Genomic DNA, 19,270 nt, shown 5'->3' with positions numbered 1-19,270 from the left:
ATTAAAAAGCAGAGATATTACTTTGCCAACAAAGGTCCGTCTACTCAAGGCGATGGTTTTTCCAGTAGTCATGTATGGATGTGAGAGTTGGACTATAAAGAAAGCTGAGTGCCAAAGAATTGATGTTTTTGAACTGTGGTGTTGGAGAAGATTCTTGAGAGTCCCTTGGACTGCAAGGAGATCCAACCAGTCCATCCTAAAGAGATCAGTCCTGACTGTTCATTGGAAGGACTGATGTTGAAGCTGCAACTCCAATACTTTGGCCACCTGATGAGAAGAACTGACTCATTTGAAAAGACCCTGATGCTGGGAAAGACTGAAGGCAGGAGGAGAAGGGGACGACAGAGGAAGAGATAGTTGGATGGCATCACCAACTCAATGGACATGAGTTTGAGTAAACTCCTGAAGCTGGTGATGGACAGGGAGGCCTGGGATGGTCATAGAGAGTCGGACACGACTCAGCGACTGAACTGAACTGACACACATTCAAAAGACAGACTAATAAGGAAAGGATGCTCTTTAGTGCTTGGAGAGATTTAGGAGTCAGAGACAATCTTCTCTGAGGAAATATTAATCTGAAATATTACAGTTTATTTAATAGGTAAAAACAGGCCAAACTATACATGAAATAATTTATTTCTCTAACTGAAATAGACTTTGGAGTCTACCAAGTGGTTTCCATGCAATTCAAATTACTTCCATTCTAAAACATTAAAAAAAGAACCTACTATAACATTACTTAACTGTAGAGGAGGATAAATACTGTTAATAATTAGAAAAACAGAGCTACTATTAACAAGTTTAACATTCAGCCCTCTTTGAATAAAATTTCTGTGTTTAAATGTTAAGTAAAAACATGCAACATTTAGTAACAGCAAGAATGGGTAAAGCTTCTTTGGTGGTAATATTAAAGATATATTTTATAACTTAAGTACTTTACTTTGATTTATCCAGATGTTGCTATTTTAGATTGGAATGATTATTTCACTGACTGAAGAGAACATTACTGACCTAGCCATCTCATTTCATTCAAATTTCCACTTTTACATTAATTTCCAAGTTCACATACGTTGTTCTTTGTTTGAAAGTAAAATAAAAGGAAACACATGTCTAAATTAGTACAGATCTAAATGTTAAAAACTTTAACACAATAGATTAAAACAAATTTGATTTTTCCTCCTCTCCTATGTTTGACACCCCTAAAACAACACTATATTTGTTGATGATTTTTTGAAGTCTGTCCTATTAAAATTCATAAATATTTCAAAGGATATATGGAAAAAACTAAATTTTAAAGAATAAAATAAATACAGACTCTACATGTTGGATTATAATGTTAAATATGGTACTTGAATCTTCATATTTCTTGTCATCTCATGGAAAAATACATATATATGTAAAATTCATTTACACATATAATTTGCTATAATAAAAGCACAAGTCCCTTCCCTTTTCACCAAAATGTGCTAAAACTGTAAAGTACTTTTGTTTGTCCACTACTAAAACCACAGATAAGTAATTCTCTGGTGGTCCAGTGGTTAGACTCCATGATCTCTCACTGCCAAGGGTCCAGGTTCAGTCCCTGATAGGGGAACCAAGACCCCTCACGTGAAACAGTTCACAGCAAAACCAAACAAACAAAAAGCAATCCACACATACATTCCACTAGAAAGTATGGTCTCTATATAAATTGCACATACTTAGCTATCGGGTTTAAAACAAAAAAGAATTTTCTTCTAAACATTGATTCTCCAAATATTAAAGACAATAATCTGATGCCTCAATAGAATGGATATAAATATATTTAAATTTAAAACTAAATTTTAAAAATTAAATTCATCACAATCTTAGCTTGAGAAAGTAATCCGCATTTTAAAATACAGTGTAACTCAATTAAAAAATGCCCAGACCTGAACTTACAAAAAAGATATATAGATGGCCAACAGGCACAAGAAAAGATGTTCAACATCACTAATCATCAGGAAAAAGCAAATCAAAACTCCAGTGAAACATCACTTCACACCTGTCAAAAGGGCTATCATCAAAAAGATCAAAAATAACAAATGTTGGAGAGGATGTGAAGAAAAAGGAACCTTTGTACACTATTAATGTGAATGTAAATTGGTGTAGCCACTGTGGAAAACAGCAGAGGTTCCTCAAAAAACTAGCAATTTCATTCATGGGTATATATTAAAAAAAAATGAAAACGCTAATTCAAAAAAATAAATGCATCCCAAGGTTGAAAGCAGCTTTATTTACAACAGCCAAGATATGAATGCAACCCAAGTGTCCAACAACAGATGAATGGGTAACAAAGACATGGTGTGTGTGTGTATATATATACACATTCAAAGACACACACACTGAACGCTATTCAGCTATAAAAAGAATACATTTTTTTCTATTTGCAACAACATGGATAGACTTGAGTGATATTACTAAGTAAAATAAGTCAGAGAAAGATAAATACTATGTATGTTATTAGTTATATAAGGAATCTAAAAAATTAATGAATATAACAAAAAAGAAAGACTCATAGATACAGAAAACTAGTGGTTACCTATGGAAAGAGGGGTGGGGGGGGAGGGGGACGAGCAAGACTGAGGCAGGGAGTTAAGTACAAACTACTATGTATAAAATAAATAAGCTACAAGGAAATAATGTACACCATGTGCAATACAGACAATACTTTATAAGAGCTTTAAAATGGAGTATAATCTAAAGAAACTGAAGCACTATTTTGTCACTTGAAACTAATAATAATATAAATCAACTATACCCCAATTAGGGGCTTCCTAGGTGGCACTAGTGGTAAAGAAACCACCTGCCAATGCAGGAGACATTAAAAGATGCGAGTTCAATCCCTGGGTCAAGAAGATCCCTTGGAGGAGGGCATGGCAACTCACTCCAGTATTCTTGCCTGGAGAATCCCATGTCAGAGAAGCCTGACAGGCTACAGTCCACAGGGTCAAAAACAGTCAGACACGACTGAAGTGACTTAGCATTCATGCATGCACACCGCCAATTAAAATAAAACACAGTGTGATGTAACTTTTAATAACATACCATTTAATACACACCATTTAATTCCTTCCTGGAGAAGGAAATGGCAACCCACTCCAATACTCTTGCCTAGAAAATGCTATGGACAGAGGAGCCTGATAGGCTCAGTCCATGGGTTCAGAACACAAAGAGTTGCACAAGACTGAGCAACTTCATATTAATACAACTTTTAATACTAATTGGGTAAAGAATCTACCTACAGAGCAGGAAATACAGGTTCAATCCCTGGGTTGGGAAGATCCCCTGGAAGGGGAAATAGCAACTCACTCTAATATTCTTGTGGCTTCCCTGGTGGCTCAGAATAATAAAGAACCATTATATCTATTACTGCGGGCAGGAATCCCTCAGAATGGAGTAGCCATCATGGTCAACAAAAGAGTCCGAAATGCAGTACTTGGATGCAATCTCAAAAACGACAGAATGATCTCTGTTCATTTCCAAGGCAAACCATTCAATATGACAGTAATCCAAGTCTGTGTCCCAACCAGTAACGCTGAAGAAGCTGAACGGTTCTATGAAGACCTACAAGACCTTTTAGAACTAACACCCAAAAAAGATGTCCTTTTCATTATAAGGGACTGGAATGCAAAAGTAGGAAGTCAAGAAACACCTGGAGTAACAGGCAAATTTGACCTTGGAATACGTAATGAAGCAGGGCAAACTCTAATAGAGTTTTGCCAAGAAAATGCACTGGTCATAACAAACACCCTCTTCCAAAAACACAAGAGAAGACGCTATACATGGACATCACCAGATGGTCAACACCGAAATCAGACTGATTATATTCTTTGCAGCCAAAGATGGAGAAGCTCTATACAGTCAGCAAAAACAAGACCAGGAGCTGACTGTGGCTCAGACCATGAACTCCTTATTGCCAAATTCAGACTTAAATTGAAGAAAGTAGGGAAAACCACTAGACCATTCAGGTATGACCTAAACCAAATCCCTTATGATTATACAGTGGAAGTAAGAAATAGATTTAAGGGCCTAGATCTGATAGATAGAGTGCCTGATGAACTATGGACTGAGGTTCGTGACATTGTACAGGAGACAGGGATCAAGACCATCCCCATGGAAAAGAAATGCAAAAAAGAAAAATGACAGTCTGGGGAGGCCTTACAAATAGCTGTGAAAAGAAGAGAAGCGAAAAGCAAAGGAGAAAAGGAAAGATAAAACATCTGAATGCAGAGTTCCAAAGAATAGCAAGGAGAGATAAGAAAGCCTTCTTCAGTGATCAATGCAAAGAAATAGAGGAAAACAACAGAATGGGAAAGACTAGAGATCTCTTCAAGAAAATTAGAGATACCAAAGGCACATTTCATTCAAAGATGGGCTCGATAAAGGACAGAAATGATATGGACCTAACAGAAGCAGAAGATATTAAGAAGAGGTGGCAAGAATACACAGAAGAACTGTACAAAAAAGAGCTTCATGACCCAGATAATCACTTTGGTGTGATCACTGACCTAGAGCCAGACATCCTGGAATGTGAAGTCAAGTGGGCCTTAGAAAGCATCATTACAAACAAAGCTAGTGGAGGTGATGGAATTCCAGTTGAGCTATTCCAAATCCTGAAAGATGATGCTGTGAAAGTGTTGCACTCCAAATGCCAGCAAATGTGGAAAACGCAGCAGTGGCCACAGGACTGGAAAAAGTCAGTTTTCATTCCAATCCCAAAGAAAGGCAATGCCAAAGAATGCTCAAACTACCGCACAATTGCACTCATCTCACACGCTAGTAAAGTAATGCTCAAAATTCTCCAAGAGCAATATGTGAACCGTGAACTTCCTGATGCTCAAGCTGGTTTTAGAAAAGGCAGAGGAACCAGAGATCAAATTGCCAACATCTGCTGGATCATCGAAAAAGCAAGAGAGTTCCAGAAAAACATCTATTTCTGCTTGACTGACTATGCCAAAGCCTTTGACTGTGTGGATCACAATAAACTGTGGAAAATTCTGAAAGAGATGGGAATACCAGACCACCTGACCTGCCTCTTGAAAAATTTGTATGGAGGTCAGGAAGCAACAGATAGAACTGGACGTGGAACAACAGACTGGTTCCAAATAGGAAAAGGACTACGTCAAGGCTGTATATTGTCACCCTCTTTATTTAACTTATATGCAGAGTACATCATGAGAAACGCTGGACTGGAAGAAACACAAGCTGGAATCAATATTGCCGGGAGAAATATCAATAAACTCAGATATGCAGATGATACCACCCTTATGGCAGAAAGTGAAGAGGAACTAAAACGCCTCTTGATGAAAGTGAAAGTGGAGAGTGAAAAAGTTGGCTTAAAGCTCAACATTCAGAAAACGAAGATCATGGCATCCGGTCCCATCACTTCATGGGAAATAGATGGGGAAACAGTGGAAACGGTGTCAGACTTTATTTTTTGGGGCTCCAAAATCACTGCAGATGGTGACTGCAGCCATGAAATTAAAAGATGCTTACTCCTTGGAAGGAAAGTTATGACCAACCTAGATAGCGTACTGAAAAGCAGAGACATTACTTTGCCAACAAAGGTCCGTTTAGTCAAGGCTATGGTTTTTCCTGTGGTCATGTACGGATGTGAGAGTTGGACCATAAAGAAGGCTGAATGCCAAAGAATGGACGCTTTTGGACTGTGGTGCTGGAGAGGACTCTTGAGAGTCCCTTGGACTGCAAGGAGATCCAACCAGTCCATTCTAAAGGAGATCAGCCCTGGGATTTCTTTGGAAGGAATGATGCTAAAGCTGAAACTCCAGTACTTCGGCCACCTCATGCGAAGAGTTGACTCATTGGAAAAGACTCTGATGCTGGGAGGGATTGGGGGCAGAATGAGAAGGGGACGACAGAGGATGAGATGGCTGGTTGGCATCACTGACTCGATGGACGTCAGTCTGAGTGAACTCCAGGAGTTGGTGATGGACAGGGAGGCCTGGCGTGCTGCGATTCATGGGGTCGCAAAGAGTCGGACACGACTGAGCAACTGATCTGATCTGATATGATTACTGGTAAAGAATTTATAATTTGCAATTGGTAAATAATTACCAATTATTAATCGTAAAAAACTTGCACTGCAGGAGACCCGGGGTTTGATTCCTGGGTGGGGAAGATCCCCTGGAGAAGGGCATGGCAACTCACTCCAGTATTCTTGCCTGGAGAATTCCATAGACAGAGGGGCCTGGCGGGCTACAGTCAATAGGGTCAAGGAGTGGGACATGACTGAGCAACTAACACTTACACTTTCTAGATTAATAACCCAATAATTCAAACATACACTAAATTTATTTGAACAATTAATTTTCAAACATGGAAATCTACACATATTCAAACTCAAACATATATACTTCTTGATGAAACTTGAGATATAAGAATATAATCACACACTTCTCACAAAAAAAATAGTATGCTTTGATTTACATGACATCTGTAATAATGAAATATTATACAGCAAATAATTAAGTTTCCTCTGTAGCATGGAACAAAAAGAAATCTACAATAATCATTAGGAAAAAAGTCTCAATTATCCAAAAATAATTTATCCAACAGTTACAATTCAAGAGCAGTGGGATGGGAAAAGGAAAAAGGTAAGAGCTGAAAGAATATCTAAATAGTTAAAATAAATGTCACAAAGGCCATGATTCATATGAGGATACTCTTCTTACATATATGTTTCTACACTTGGCATAATTCCAGTTAATATCAAAAATCATAAAGGATAAGAAACCACAATTACAAGGGAAAGGAGTGGCAAGAGGTATACACAACTGCAGCTGCCCTAGCTCATCGAAATTACAATACCATAAGGACAAATCTAAATGGAAACAAAAACATAAATTATGTTGAATATGCTCAGTCATGAAATTAAAAGACACTTGCTCCTTGGAAGAAAATGACAAGCCTAGACAGCGTATTAAAAAGCAGTGACATCACTTTGCTGACAAAGGTCCCCACAGTCAAAGGTATGGTTTTTCCAGTAGTCATGTATGGATGTGGGAGTTGGACCATAAAGAAGGCTGAATGCCAAAGAATGGACGCTTTTGGACTGTGGTGCTGGAGAAGAGTCCCTTGGACTGCAAGGAGATCAAACCAGTCAATCCTAAAGGAAATCAACCCTGAATATTCACTGGAAGGACTGATGCTGATGCTGAAGCTGAAGCTCCAATACTTTGGCCACCTAATGTGTAGAGCTGACTCATTGGAAAAGACCCTGATGCTGGAAAAGACTGAAGGCAGGAGGAGAAGAGGGCGACAGAGGATGAGATGGTTGGATGACATCACTGACTCAGAGAGTCTGAGCAAGCTCCGGCAGACAGTGAAGCACAGAGAAGCCTAGCATGCTGCAGTCCTTAGGGTCTCAAAGAGTCAGACTCAACTTAGTAACTGAACAACAATCCTCAGTCAAAAGGGTATCTTCAATAAAATCTTGGTCCTTAAAACTGTATGCTTCCATTATTCAAAAAATCCACTTATCTGGAAATACTCACATCCTGATGACACTTTGCATAAGATCACTGTATTTGCTTCAGTAAACATTAATCAAATTATTAGTTTTCTGATGCAGTTAAAAAATTGAAAATATGAACATACACCACTGCATTAAAACATATCCTATATGCTTCCTTAAAAGGTATACCTTAAAAGGTATATATATATTCCTTAAAAGGTATACCTCTCAGAAGACAACATAATAAAAGGCAGAAAGGATACTTATTTTTATATTTGTAAAAGCTATCAACAGATGTAACATTTTTAACCTAAACCTCCCCTAGAGTCCTCCACTCCACAAAAAACCTACCACCATCATGACTACACTTTCATACTTCCCTTTATTTACTCCATTTATTCTCTATAAATGTTATGAAGGGAAGTAAAGGGAATGGGAGAGGAGGAAATAGTAGACTTTTCTTACCCACTGTCAGTAACTGTCAATAACATAATCTCAGTTTTGGTTAATGGGAAAGGGACTGTTCAATTAGATTATGTTTAAAAGCCTATTCATTATTCCTCACATAATCTTTAAAAACAAAAACAAAAAACACATTTCGCTTGCTACAAAAGAAAAAAGTAGCCTTTATGACAGGAAATACATTGCCAAAAATATACTGCTTTCTCTTATTTTAGTTATAAAAATTGCTGCAACAAGGGAAGCAAATTGGACGTATGTAATTAAAAAAACCACTAGGAATGACTCACTTGAAATAATGCTGTTTCCCAAAATGTGCTCCCTGATATGCCAGTTCCTGAAGAGAAGGCTCTATAGTCCAGTAAGTTTGGAAAGCTCTTCTGGTTGGGAGGTTCACCACACACTATTAAATGCTATAAAGGCTGTGAGAAGACTCAAAATAAACAAACTTATTTCGCCCAGCATTAGACAAACTGTTTTAATTTCAAAATCTGTTTCTCTTATTTACCTGTTTTCTTTTAGTGTGCCTATCAACATCCCAAGATATTAAAAATTCCACAGAATACTTTACAGTATGTGCTTAGTCGCTCAATTGTGTATGACTCTTTGCAACCTTTTGGACTGGAGCCCGCGAGGTTACCTGTCCATGGAATTCTCCAGGCAAGCACACTGGAGTGCACTGTCATTTCCTTCTCCAGGGTACAGTATATATTATAGTTAACTCATGCTAAATAGAGAAGATATAATAGATGCTTCTAGCAAGTATCATCATCAATCCAAAACAAACAAACAAACAAACGAGGATAGTTACTATAGTAAAAAAAAAAAATGTGGGAGTGAGAGCAGAAGAAGCTACTGGTTCAATTCTGGTGAATTTTTATTAAAAAAAAAAACAAAAAGTCGAGCTCACCATGGCAATCTAAGCATCTAACAAAAATAAATGTGCCACAAGAGGGAGCTATTCCCCATCACATCTAGTATATATCCTTCCAAAGTAAAACATGTAACAGGTAATAACATTTAATCAATATTTTATTTCAAAAATATCCTTATAACTAAAATAAGAATAAAAGTGTTATTATTTATTATTTAAATTAGTACAATAAAGGAAAAAGTCTCCGTTCTCAATTAGAGCATCTGATACCTGCCACCTGCCATAACAGATCAGGTCAAACATTTAAGTTGTATATGTCAAGCACAATTGGTCAAAATGAAAATTCAGTACAAAGGAAGGCAATGGTCAAAGATGCCATGATGAATCATTTTCATCGGCCTAGCACGATAAATGAATGACCCCAGATGAATTCAATAATTGTTAGTTTTCTCCCCTCATTTTGAAGAGCCAAGGCTAAGATTCAAATTAGATTTAATAACTTGACTTTCAGATGTTGAAGCTGGTTTTAGAAAAGGAAGAGGAACCAGAGATCAAATTGCCAGTATCTGCTGGATCATCGAAAAAGCAAGAGAGTTCCAGAAAAACATCTATTTCTGCTTTATTGACTATGCCAAAGCCTTTGACTGTGTGGATCACAATAAACTGTGGAAAATTCTGAAAGAGATGGGAATACCAGACCACCTGACCTGCCTCTTGAGAAACCTGTATGCAGGTGAGGAACCAACAGTCAGTCAGAACTGGACATGGTTCCAAATAGGAAAAGGAGTACATCAAGGCTGGATATTGTCACCCTGCTTATTTAACTTACATGCAGAGTACATCATGAGAAACGCTGGGCTGGAAGAAGCACAAGCTGGAATCAAGATTGCCGGGAGAAATATCAATAACCTCAGATATGCAGATGATACCACCCTTATGGCAGAAAGTGAAGAAGAACTAAAGAGCCACTTGATGAAAGTGAAAGAGGAGAGTGAAAAAGTTGGCTTAACACTCAACATTCTGAAAACTAAGATCATGTTATCCGGTCCCATCACTTCATGGCAAATAGATGGGGAAACACTGGAAACAGTGACTGACTGACTTTATTTTGGGGACTCCAAAATCACTGCAGATGGTGACTGCAGACATGAAATTAAAAGATGCTTGCTCCTTGGAAGGCAAGTTATGACCAACCTAGACAGCATATTAAAAAGCAGAGACATTACTTTGCCAACAAAGGTCCATCTACTCAAGGCTATGGTTTTTCCAATAGTCATGTATGGATGTGAGAGTTGGACTATAAAGAAAGCTGAGCGCCAAAGAATTGATGCTTTTGACTGTGGTGTTGGAGAGGACTCTTGAGAGTCCCTTGGACTGCAAAGAGATCCAACCAGCCCATCCTAAAGGAAATCGGTCATGAGTGTTCACTGGAAGGACTGATGCTGAAGCTGAAACTCCAATATGTTGGCCACCTGATGAGAAGAGCTGACTCATTTGAAAAGACCCTGATGCTGGGAAAGACTGAAGGTGGGAGAAGGGGATGACATGAGATGGTTGGATGGCATCACTGACTCAATGGACATGAGTCTGAGTAAACTCTGGGAGCTGGTGATGGACAGGGAGGCCTGGCGTGCTACAGTCCATGGGGTTGCAAAGAGTTGGACACAACTGACCAACTGAACTGAACTCGCTATTAAAATATTGGTAGATTTAATCATGAGTTAACAGCTGATGTAAGTTATTTGCCTTCAGTAACTCAGAACCAGGTTTGAGGGAGGGAAAAAGGTGACTGGAAGATAACTGCCCCAGTTTTCATATTCTTACAGTAGTAAGTTCTTACTACAGGGTTTGGAGTGCACACTGATTAAATACTGTGTGTCAAGACAGAAATCTCAATTATTCCTTGACAGATAAAAATCCTGTCTTACTTGCCTTTCTGTTCCCCTACCATGAAAAACAGGAGAATGATAAATGTCCAAATGACTATTTGAACAAAATAGAGATGGTAGACTAAGACAGATGTGAAAAAGTGAAAGTGTTAGCCACTCAGTCGTGTCTTACTCTTTGTGACCCCACAGACTGTAGCCCTCCAGGGTCCTCACCGTTCAATCCTCCAGTCAAGAACCCTGGAGTAGGTAGCCATTCCCTTCTTTAGGGGATCTTTTTGACCCAGGCATCAAACCCGGGTCCTCCTGCCTTGCAGGCAGATTCTTTACTGTCTGAGACACAAGGGAAGCCCGAGAGAGATGTGGGTGATTGCACATGGCCAAAATCCCTTCCCAAGCATGTAACTCACTTCTGAGCAACATGACTCTGCCACTCCCACTATCAAGAAGTGAATCTGGGTGTGGCTTCATGACTTCCTTTGGCCAATGGGACATTAGCAAACACAAAACAAGCAGAGGCTCACTCTTTCTGCTCTATAAATCCTACAACTACCACCATGGATACAAGCCCAAGTTAACTTGCAAAAACGTGATCATCACCCCAACTGACACTGCCTCACAACACCAGACATATAAGCAAGGTCTCCTAAGAACAACTGATCTGAAAACCGCAAGACATGAATGAAGCTATCCAGTCACCAATAGAGCTGACAAAGACTTTCCAGAGAGGCCAATGAATTGTGAGAAATACCTTTAAGCCACTTACTTCTGAGGCTTTTTGATCTGATCTGTGGCAAAATATCTGATATAGATAGGTTACAAGCTTTCCATAAAAATCCATTTTTATTCTCAAACAGAATTCTATCATACAGTTTGACTGATATTATATCACTAACCTCAGAGTCACATCAGAAAAATGACATAACCTATAAGACAATACGTAATTCCACCATATTTTCAAATTTTTCAGGCAATCTGCAGGGATATAGATGAAGATGAGAAACAGAATTATACAAGTAAAAAGAATTCCAAAACCAATGAGCAAAGAACAGGATGTCTTGTGCCTTGATCCGTTTTGGCAGTGCCATGTGTCTGTGTGTGTCTGTGTGTGTACACAGATATACACCGATACATACACCAAAAAATCTTTAAATTAACATGATTCAAGAATAAAGGCTAAACAGATATAAAAATGAAGTTTTGTGAAAACTACAGAGTAATATTACAAAGATAAACCTTATCACTATAAAGATCATAGAAATAGCTACATCTTACTTACATTGTCATCGTTTAGTGTCTACAGATATAGGGCAAATGATTTTGGCTGCTCTGATTTTAATTAAATATTCAGAAAACTAGTCTGCAGAAAACAACTTCCTCAGTCTTCTAAGCTCTTAAAAAAACAAAGAATCTGGTTTGGCGAAACATCAAATGAGCAGCTCAGGGAAGCTTTTTGCTAAATATTCTTTCTCACACCACGGGAATGGCTGGATCTGGAGGACCATGGGGTAAAGGCACATGGACCTTGCACAGGCAATTTCCTGCCACCCATCTAAAATTAAAGAGGTAAAAGCAGTCCCTGTAGCTGGCGAATCACACAGATACAGGGCCAGAGGCACAACTGGTAACAAAGGCTGCAACTGTATGTGGTATCCAAGAGCTCTAACAGGTAATGGCAATCAGGGTAGGTGGCTCTACAAGGACTTGAGACTCACTACATAGTCACACACCGGCCTGATTAACAAGTCCCAGCAAAATATTGCATTAGCAACAGAAGTATGGTTTCGTGTTGTATGTATTACACAAGTTAGGATGAAAATGCTTATCATTTAATAAATAACAAGGAATAAAAAATTAATACTTCCTAACCTTAAAAGCTATCTGAAAAGCAAATATATGTATTGTGACATTTAAAAGATGATTGAAATAACTTGCATTGTATGGCAAAAGAAAGTTTATGATACAGTGGAAATAAATTACATTGGAAGCTAAGAGGTCTATCATAAAACCTAGCACTTAGCAGACATAAAATAAATGAAAAACAAATCAATGATCTAATACCAAAGGTTTCTGGGTAGTTATTTCTTCTCTGTCCTCATTGCTAAAATTAAATGGTAATGGAGATTAAATGGGTTATTACATATAAAGTACTTAAAACAGTTCCTGGTAGTCAATAGGCAGTACTCAATAAATAGTAGACACTATTACTAGATGCCAGTCTACTAACCATTATGAAATTTATAAAATGACAGAGCAAGTGACAAATGCTCTACAGCTCCCTTTCAGCTCTAAAAAATATTTAAATTCTAATTCTCCAACAGTAAGTAGCCCCCCCCCCCAACACACACATATTAAAATGTTAAATACAAGCACATTATCCAGACTTCAGTATATTATAGAATACACATCAAACATACTGTGGGGTGGGGAGGTTGGTATGTGAGGGTGTGACTGAATGTCCAGACTATCATTTAAAGTGGAAACTATAACTTGAACAGATATTAAACAAACACACAAAAAAGATACACACTCAAAATAAGGAAAAGGGTCTTGGGTGAAGATAAAGGAGACTGTTCTACTTCTGGCACTGCTGCCAACCTTAAAATCTTAAATGGCTCCTATCTGTGTTTGTTTAAGTTGAGAAAGATTAGGACAGATGATCACTAAGATCTCTCTGAAACTTTCTTCACTTTTTTTCCTTTTTTCAAACCAGAATATCAATTATTACTTAGAATACTGGAAACTTTAGCACAGATAAACATGAAAATTGCTGATCTTCGGCCTAAGCAGTCTCTGATCTGAGAATGAATAATGATGCACCAGCCTTTAGATGGGCCTACATTCACTTCTAAAAGCCAGTGGACTGGATTCTGCCTCTGCTTTCTAAAATAATGTATATTCAGGAATTCTCTGGCGGTCCAATGGTTAGCATTCCAGTCTTTCACTGTTCAATCCTAGTCAGGGAACTAAGACCCCACAAGTTGCATGATGCAGCCAAAATTAATTAATTAATTAATTTAAAATAATGTATATTCTACAATGAGAAGGGTAGGAAATAGAAATTAGCTCAATATATGCACTGATATGCTAATATTCTCACATAATCACATATTTAACTAATGATTCCTTTGGACCACAATATATTGAATACCCAACATTTATTCAGCACCTTCCATATGATGAATCCAATGCTATGCACTTTTAAAGCACTATTTCATAAAGCAAGAAGACAATTTTAAGTGATGTTCAGGCAGGAGAACTAGTATATGGACTGGAATAATAAATAGGCAAATTCATTTCACTCGCAAAATAAATCCAAGGAAAAAAGGACAACAGAATCTTAATTATTTCACTATCTTTAAGAAAATACAGACAAATAGAAGCTGAAATTTAAACTCTAGTGTTCACATCCAGAGAGTAATTTATTCTTAATATCTCCAAGAGGTTTCATTATATCCTTACCTTTTTTTATTGCAAACCTGTAAGAAAATGAGGATCAAAGAACATAATAAACTTGTCTAAAACATATAATTAAAAGTTAAATTAAACTTTAACAACTAAAACCTCTTACCTGAGCATGAAAATTGGACATAGTCGTTGTCTCTATATCCTTCTTTCCCAATATCTCCATTTTCACTGGTGAATTGGGAAAATTAAATGAAAAGTAGTCTAAAAAATCAGGTAAATAAGTAGCTGCCCCATGAACAATACCCATTACATAGAAAGCTGCAGAGTTCTCATTTTCACTGAACACCAGATCCACAAACTCTTCTGCAAACCTCTCCATCTCCACAGGAGACAGATGGGAGAGTTCATTGCTGTAGGCATGGATAACTGATGCACCTCCGTTAGGCTGGTGCTCAATATGAATGAGCTGTTTGAACCGCAAAGTGTCCAGCCTTCTGAGGTTGTTCTGAACCCGTGGCTCCTTTAATGAGACAAATGGAAACTCACTGTTTTCTGGAATTTTGGAATCATAATTCTTGGTATCCAAACTCTTTCCACTGTAATCCTTTATGGTATCATTTAGGATACCTCTGGCTTCTTGATCTTCAACATCAGACAGCAATCCTGAGCAGATAGTTTGAATAGATTTGCTATACATTTTTGGACGCTTCCGTTTTTCATTCTCTTTGTGTTTCTTTTTCTTTTTCTTCTTTACCTTCTTAATTTGTAAGTCTTCTACACTTGTTTTTGGTTTCTCCTTCCCACCTGTTGGGAAAAATTTTTTTTGAAACTACGCATTTTAGTTTCTTTTAATATCATGCTTCAGGAACTGTTTTATAACAAATAAGCAAAGTTTACACAAAATGAAGTTTATATTTGGGACTTGTTTTACACAGTATTGATAATCATAATTTAGTCAGGCTCTTTCCCTCTCTCCACACACATAGGCACACATACACACAGAGGAAGACTTAAGACAGTTATGCTTACAGTGAGTAGTACCATTCTAACATGAAGTAGATGCTCAATCAGTATTTAATGAAGTAATGAAATTAGTGTTTTAGAAATCATAGTCTTCAAATTTTAAATACAGAAAATCAGAAATGGAAAGCTGAACAAAAGTCAATGTGAACAATGAATGCCCTGCAGATATTTCCCATTGATATGTATCTTTTTTACTTTAAGTTCTTACACATTATATACAGGTGTCAAGATTTACAAATCAGCAAAGGAGAAAAACACTTGCATAGTATATAAGCAACAAACACAGAAATTCTCCTTAGCTCTTTACATACTTCCTTTTCCATAAACTACTCTTTAATCTAAAATGGGCTATTCTAGATCTACTAGAGTCTACAAAATTCCCAGTGAAAACTCAGCAACGTATCATAAGAGATGACAAAATCAGAATAATTTCTCATGTCCTAAGTACAAATGATATCCATGTACTGGTAAAGAGAGAAATTAAAGAAAAGAAAAAGAAATGGGTCAATAATAAGTTTATATATTAATGAACCTCTGTAACCAAAGGTAAGTAGACACTAGGCTCAGAAATTTAGAAATTCAAAGAATTAAAGATTAATCTACAGTGGCTATACAGCTATAGAATTTAAGTGTACATATTAAATACAATATTATCACAGTATATTTATTTCTAGACAATAAAAAAACACAGAAAAGAACAAACATCCTCACAAGAAAATACTGTGGTTCCTAAGACAAAATAAAAAAAGTTATTAAAATGACAATTGAGAAAAACAAGCATTCACTGTTTCCGTCTGTTATTTCACCTTTACAGATAACCAGTCATGAATTAAATCTTCGCAACCTGCTTCTTTATCTAAATTTTCCCATCTTCACATATCTCTAGTATTCTTTTCTGTCTCTGGTGAATGAGATGCCCTGCCTACTTTCCAAAAACAAGTCACTCCCACCAACTCCAAAACCCTTGCTTAAAGTTCTCTCCTCTTCTTTTGACCATCAAACTTCTCATAAAGAACCACTATACCCACCAGTGTCTTATCTTTATTACATGACTATTTCTATCCTTTAAATTCTGGGTCTGTTTCCAGTCTACTCTATCCCAGATTGTTCAAATATCAAATCCAATGATATTCTCTCAAATCATTTTTCCTGATCTCTTCAAGGTTCTATGTAATCACCCACATCATCCTTGATTATTTTTAACTTCCATGATACTACTACTGCCTTAGCTTCTGATCTAAGCTTCTGTTCATCCCTTGATTCAACTGTTTTCAAGGGTTCTCAATGACTACCAAGTAAAATACAGTCTCTTCAGTCTGGAATCCAAACTCAGTGTCCTCAAGTACCCCCATGCTCTGGTCAACTACACTACTTACAATTTCTTATGAAACATACCTAATCCTACTTTATTTTTCTACTACTAGTAAAGTTATTTCCTTTCCCCAAAACATCTTTGCCTTGCCCCAGTACTCACTACTGGACTTTCTTACCCATCCTATAAAGACAACTCTTAGGTTATTTTCATTTTTCTTTGGAACTGAAATATCTTCACTCTAAATTAATAAACTGTTATTATATATTCTATATATATGAATACATATGATATAGTCATACAAAGTTATTATTTTTTTCATTCACAGGATGTCTGTATAACATATATCCTTCAGGATAATGTATGAGTGAAACAAATAACTTTAATGAATTCATAGTGAAACCCTTTTTTCCACCAATTATTGAATCCCTCCTGGCATTTCTGGCATCTAGTACATTGCTATATATGAACATTTAACAAATACAAAGATTTCTCTCACCAACAGACTACCTGACGTTTACAGGCTTATCCCCTGTTTGCAGTTCAGTCAGTTTTTCACCACATCCTAACCTTGAAACAAAAAGCATAAAAATTCTCTCAAGTTCACAGCAATTCTTAAAAATGGAAAGTTTAATGTTAATAATTAACCATCTCTTCTGAAAATTCATAAGTATGAAATGAAGGCCAAACTGGTGTCACTGTGAAAAGCAAAACTAAAAATCTGCTAACATTATTGATTGCACAAGTTTGCAAATTCATAAAATGCAAAGTGTTAATTTTCTCAAGAGTCTATATGTAAGTTAAAAATATATTAACAAATTCATACTTGCTACCCAAGTATAAATGATCAAAACATCAGATTCAGTTAATAGCAACAAAATTAGTAATAAAAAAGTTAAAACAGGGAGTTAATCAAAATGAAAGATAAAAATAAGTTTATATATGTAAGCGAAATCCAAATGAGTCAAGGAAAAAAGACAGTAGTGAATTAGAAGAGAACTTAAAAAAAATAAAATCAATAATGAAAAAAAAAACCTAGAACTTAAAACAGTTTAATTGTTCTAGGTATAATTAATAACTAAACTAGAAACAAATGTAAAATTGCACAAATTAAATAGCTTGCCAATACAAGCAAAATTTCATTTGAATGAAAATATAACCTTAATACCCTATTACATTTACAGCTAATACATTTTTTAAAAGTTAAAATAGAAAATATTCAAATACATGTTACATTAAAATAAAACAGGTACAATAGTTCATTTCTTAGTCATAAAGATGGATGAAAATAGTTGTAGTATAATAGTCAGAAACTGAGAAAGGCTAGCTAATAACAAATTAGTCAAAAGATTATTATATTGAAAATCAAATAATTAAACTTATATGAAAAATTATAATTAAATACTAAAGTGAGCACCATGAGCAGAAGAGAATTAACATAAAATGCCCAAGAGTGCTATCCTTAGAAAGGCCTGCTTGCAAGGTTGGCCCTTGGTTGGCACCTGAGAACTTGTATTTTGGGAAGGTTATTACTATTCTCTGATAAAAGTGGCTCATTGTGCCTAAACTGTTTCTGCAAATAATATGGTTTACATTGAGCACCTGTTTTCCTTCTGGGAGCCTTGGATTTTGCTACAACTAGACAGGGGGTGGGAGAAGGCAATGGCACCCCACTCCAGTACTTTTGCCTGGAAAATCCTATAGACGGAGGAGCCTAGTAGGCTGCAGCCCATGGGATCGCCAAGAGTCGATTACGACTGAGCGACTTCACTTTCACTTTTCACTTTCATGCATTGGAGAAAGAACTGGCAACCCACTCCAGTGTTCTTGCCTGGAGAATCCCAGGGATGGTGGAGCCTGGTGGGCTGCCGTCTATGGGGTCACACAGAGTCGGACACGACTGAAGTGACTTAGCAGACAGGGGGTGCCTACGTGACCAGTTCCCAACAGAAACCTTAATTATTGAGTTTCTAATGAGCTTCCCTGGTAGACAACATTTCATATATGTTGTCACAATTCACTGCTGGAAGAACTAAGTGCATCCTGTGTGACTCCACTACGAGAGAACTCTTAGAAGCTTGTGCCTAGCTTCCTCCAGAAATTGCCACATGTGCCTTTTGTCCTTACTGATTGTACTTTGTATCCTCTACCATAATAAGTCATAGCCATGAGTACAAATTTATGCCGAGTTCTATGAGTCCTCCTAGCAAATCATCAAATCTGGGGGCAGTCTTTGGGACCCCTCCCCTCCAATGGATACAGATAAAATGCATTCTTTACATTTAAAACAAATCAAACACTAGCCTTCACTAGATAGATTTTTAAGTTTTATATAATCATGCATTTCCTGTCTTGGAATGATGCATGAAATGCAATAGATACATATGTAGGAAATTTTTAAATACTTAAGGTGGTAAGACTATTTTGAATATCAATGTTCTTCTCTTATACTAAAAGGTATTTAAAGTACATATTTACTCTAAATTCATAATTCTTCGAACAGAGCCTAATACATCAGAACTGTAGTGTTTTACTAGAGGATCCTGGTAAATACCCGCAACAGAAAGAATTGCTAAGTAATTTGGACCCTCAAAAAGTATAGAAATGTAGTTGATGGGAGACCCTCCCCTTGAAGATCCATAGACATATGAACAGTAGATCTCAAACACACATTCCCCGCCCCCTCCCCACATGCACAGATAGCCAAAGGGAGAATCGGACACAAAGAGAAATGGAGATACACACACAGCCAGAAGAGACACTCTGATAGAGACAGGAAAAAAATCACAAACACAGATAAAAAAGAAAAACCA

The 19,270-nt window shown here is 36.9% G+C and overlaps 1 protein-coding gene across 1 annotated transcript in view; it reads right to left on the bottom strand.

Moving 5' to 3' along the window:
- The window catches only part of RSBN1L (round spermatid basic protein 1 like), an 87,227-nt gene that overhangs the window by 23,571 nt on the left and 44,386 nt on the right, over positions 1-19,270 (bottom strand). Inside the window, exon 3 of the mRNA XM_027539766.1 lies at positions 14,286-14,926. Coding sequence (XP_027395567.1) covers positions 14,286-14,926 — 641 coding nt within the window. The remainder of the gene's footprint in view (positions 1-14,285; positions 14,927-19,270) is intronic.

The sequence above is a fragment of the Bos indicus x Bos taurus genome, chromosome 4 (genome assembly GCF_003369695.1).
Source record: "Bos indicus x Bos taurus breed Angus x Brahman F1 hybrid chromosome 4, Bos_hybrid_MaternalHap_v2.0, whole genome shotgun sequence".
In the NCBI taxonomy this organism is placed as follows: Eukaryota; Metazoa; Chordata; class Mammalia; order Artiodactyla; family Bovidae; genus Bos; species Bos indicus x Bos taurus.
Note: the sequence above shows the minus strand (reverse complement) of the source record. Positions and strands in the feature narration are given on the sequence as shown.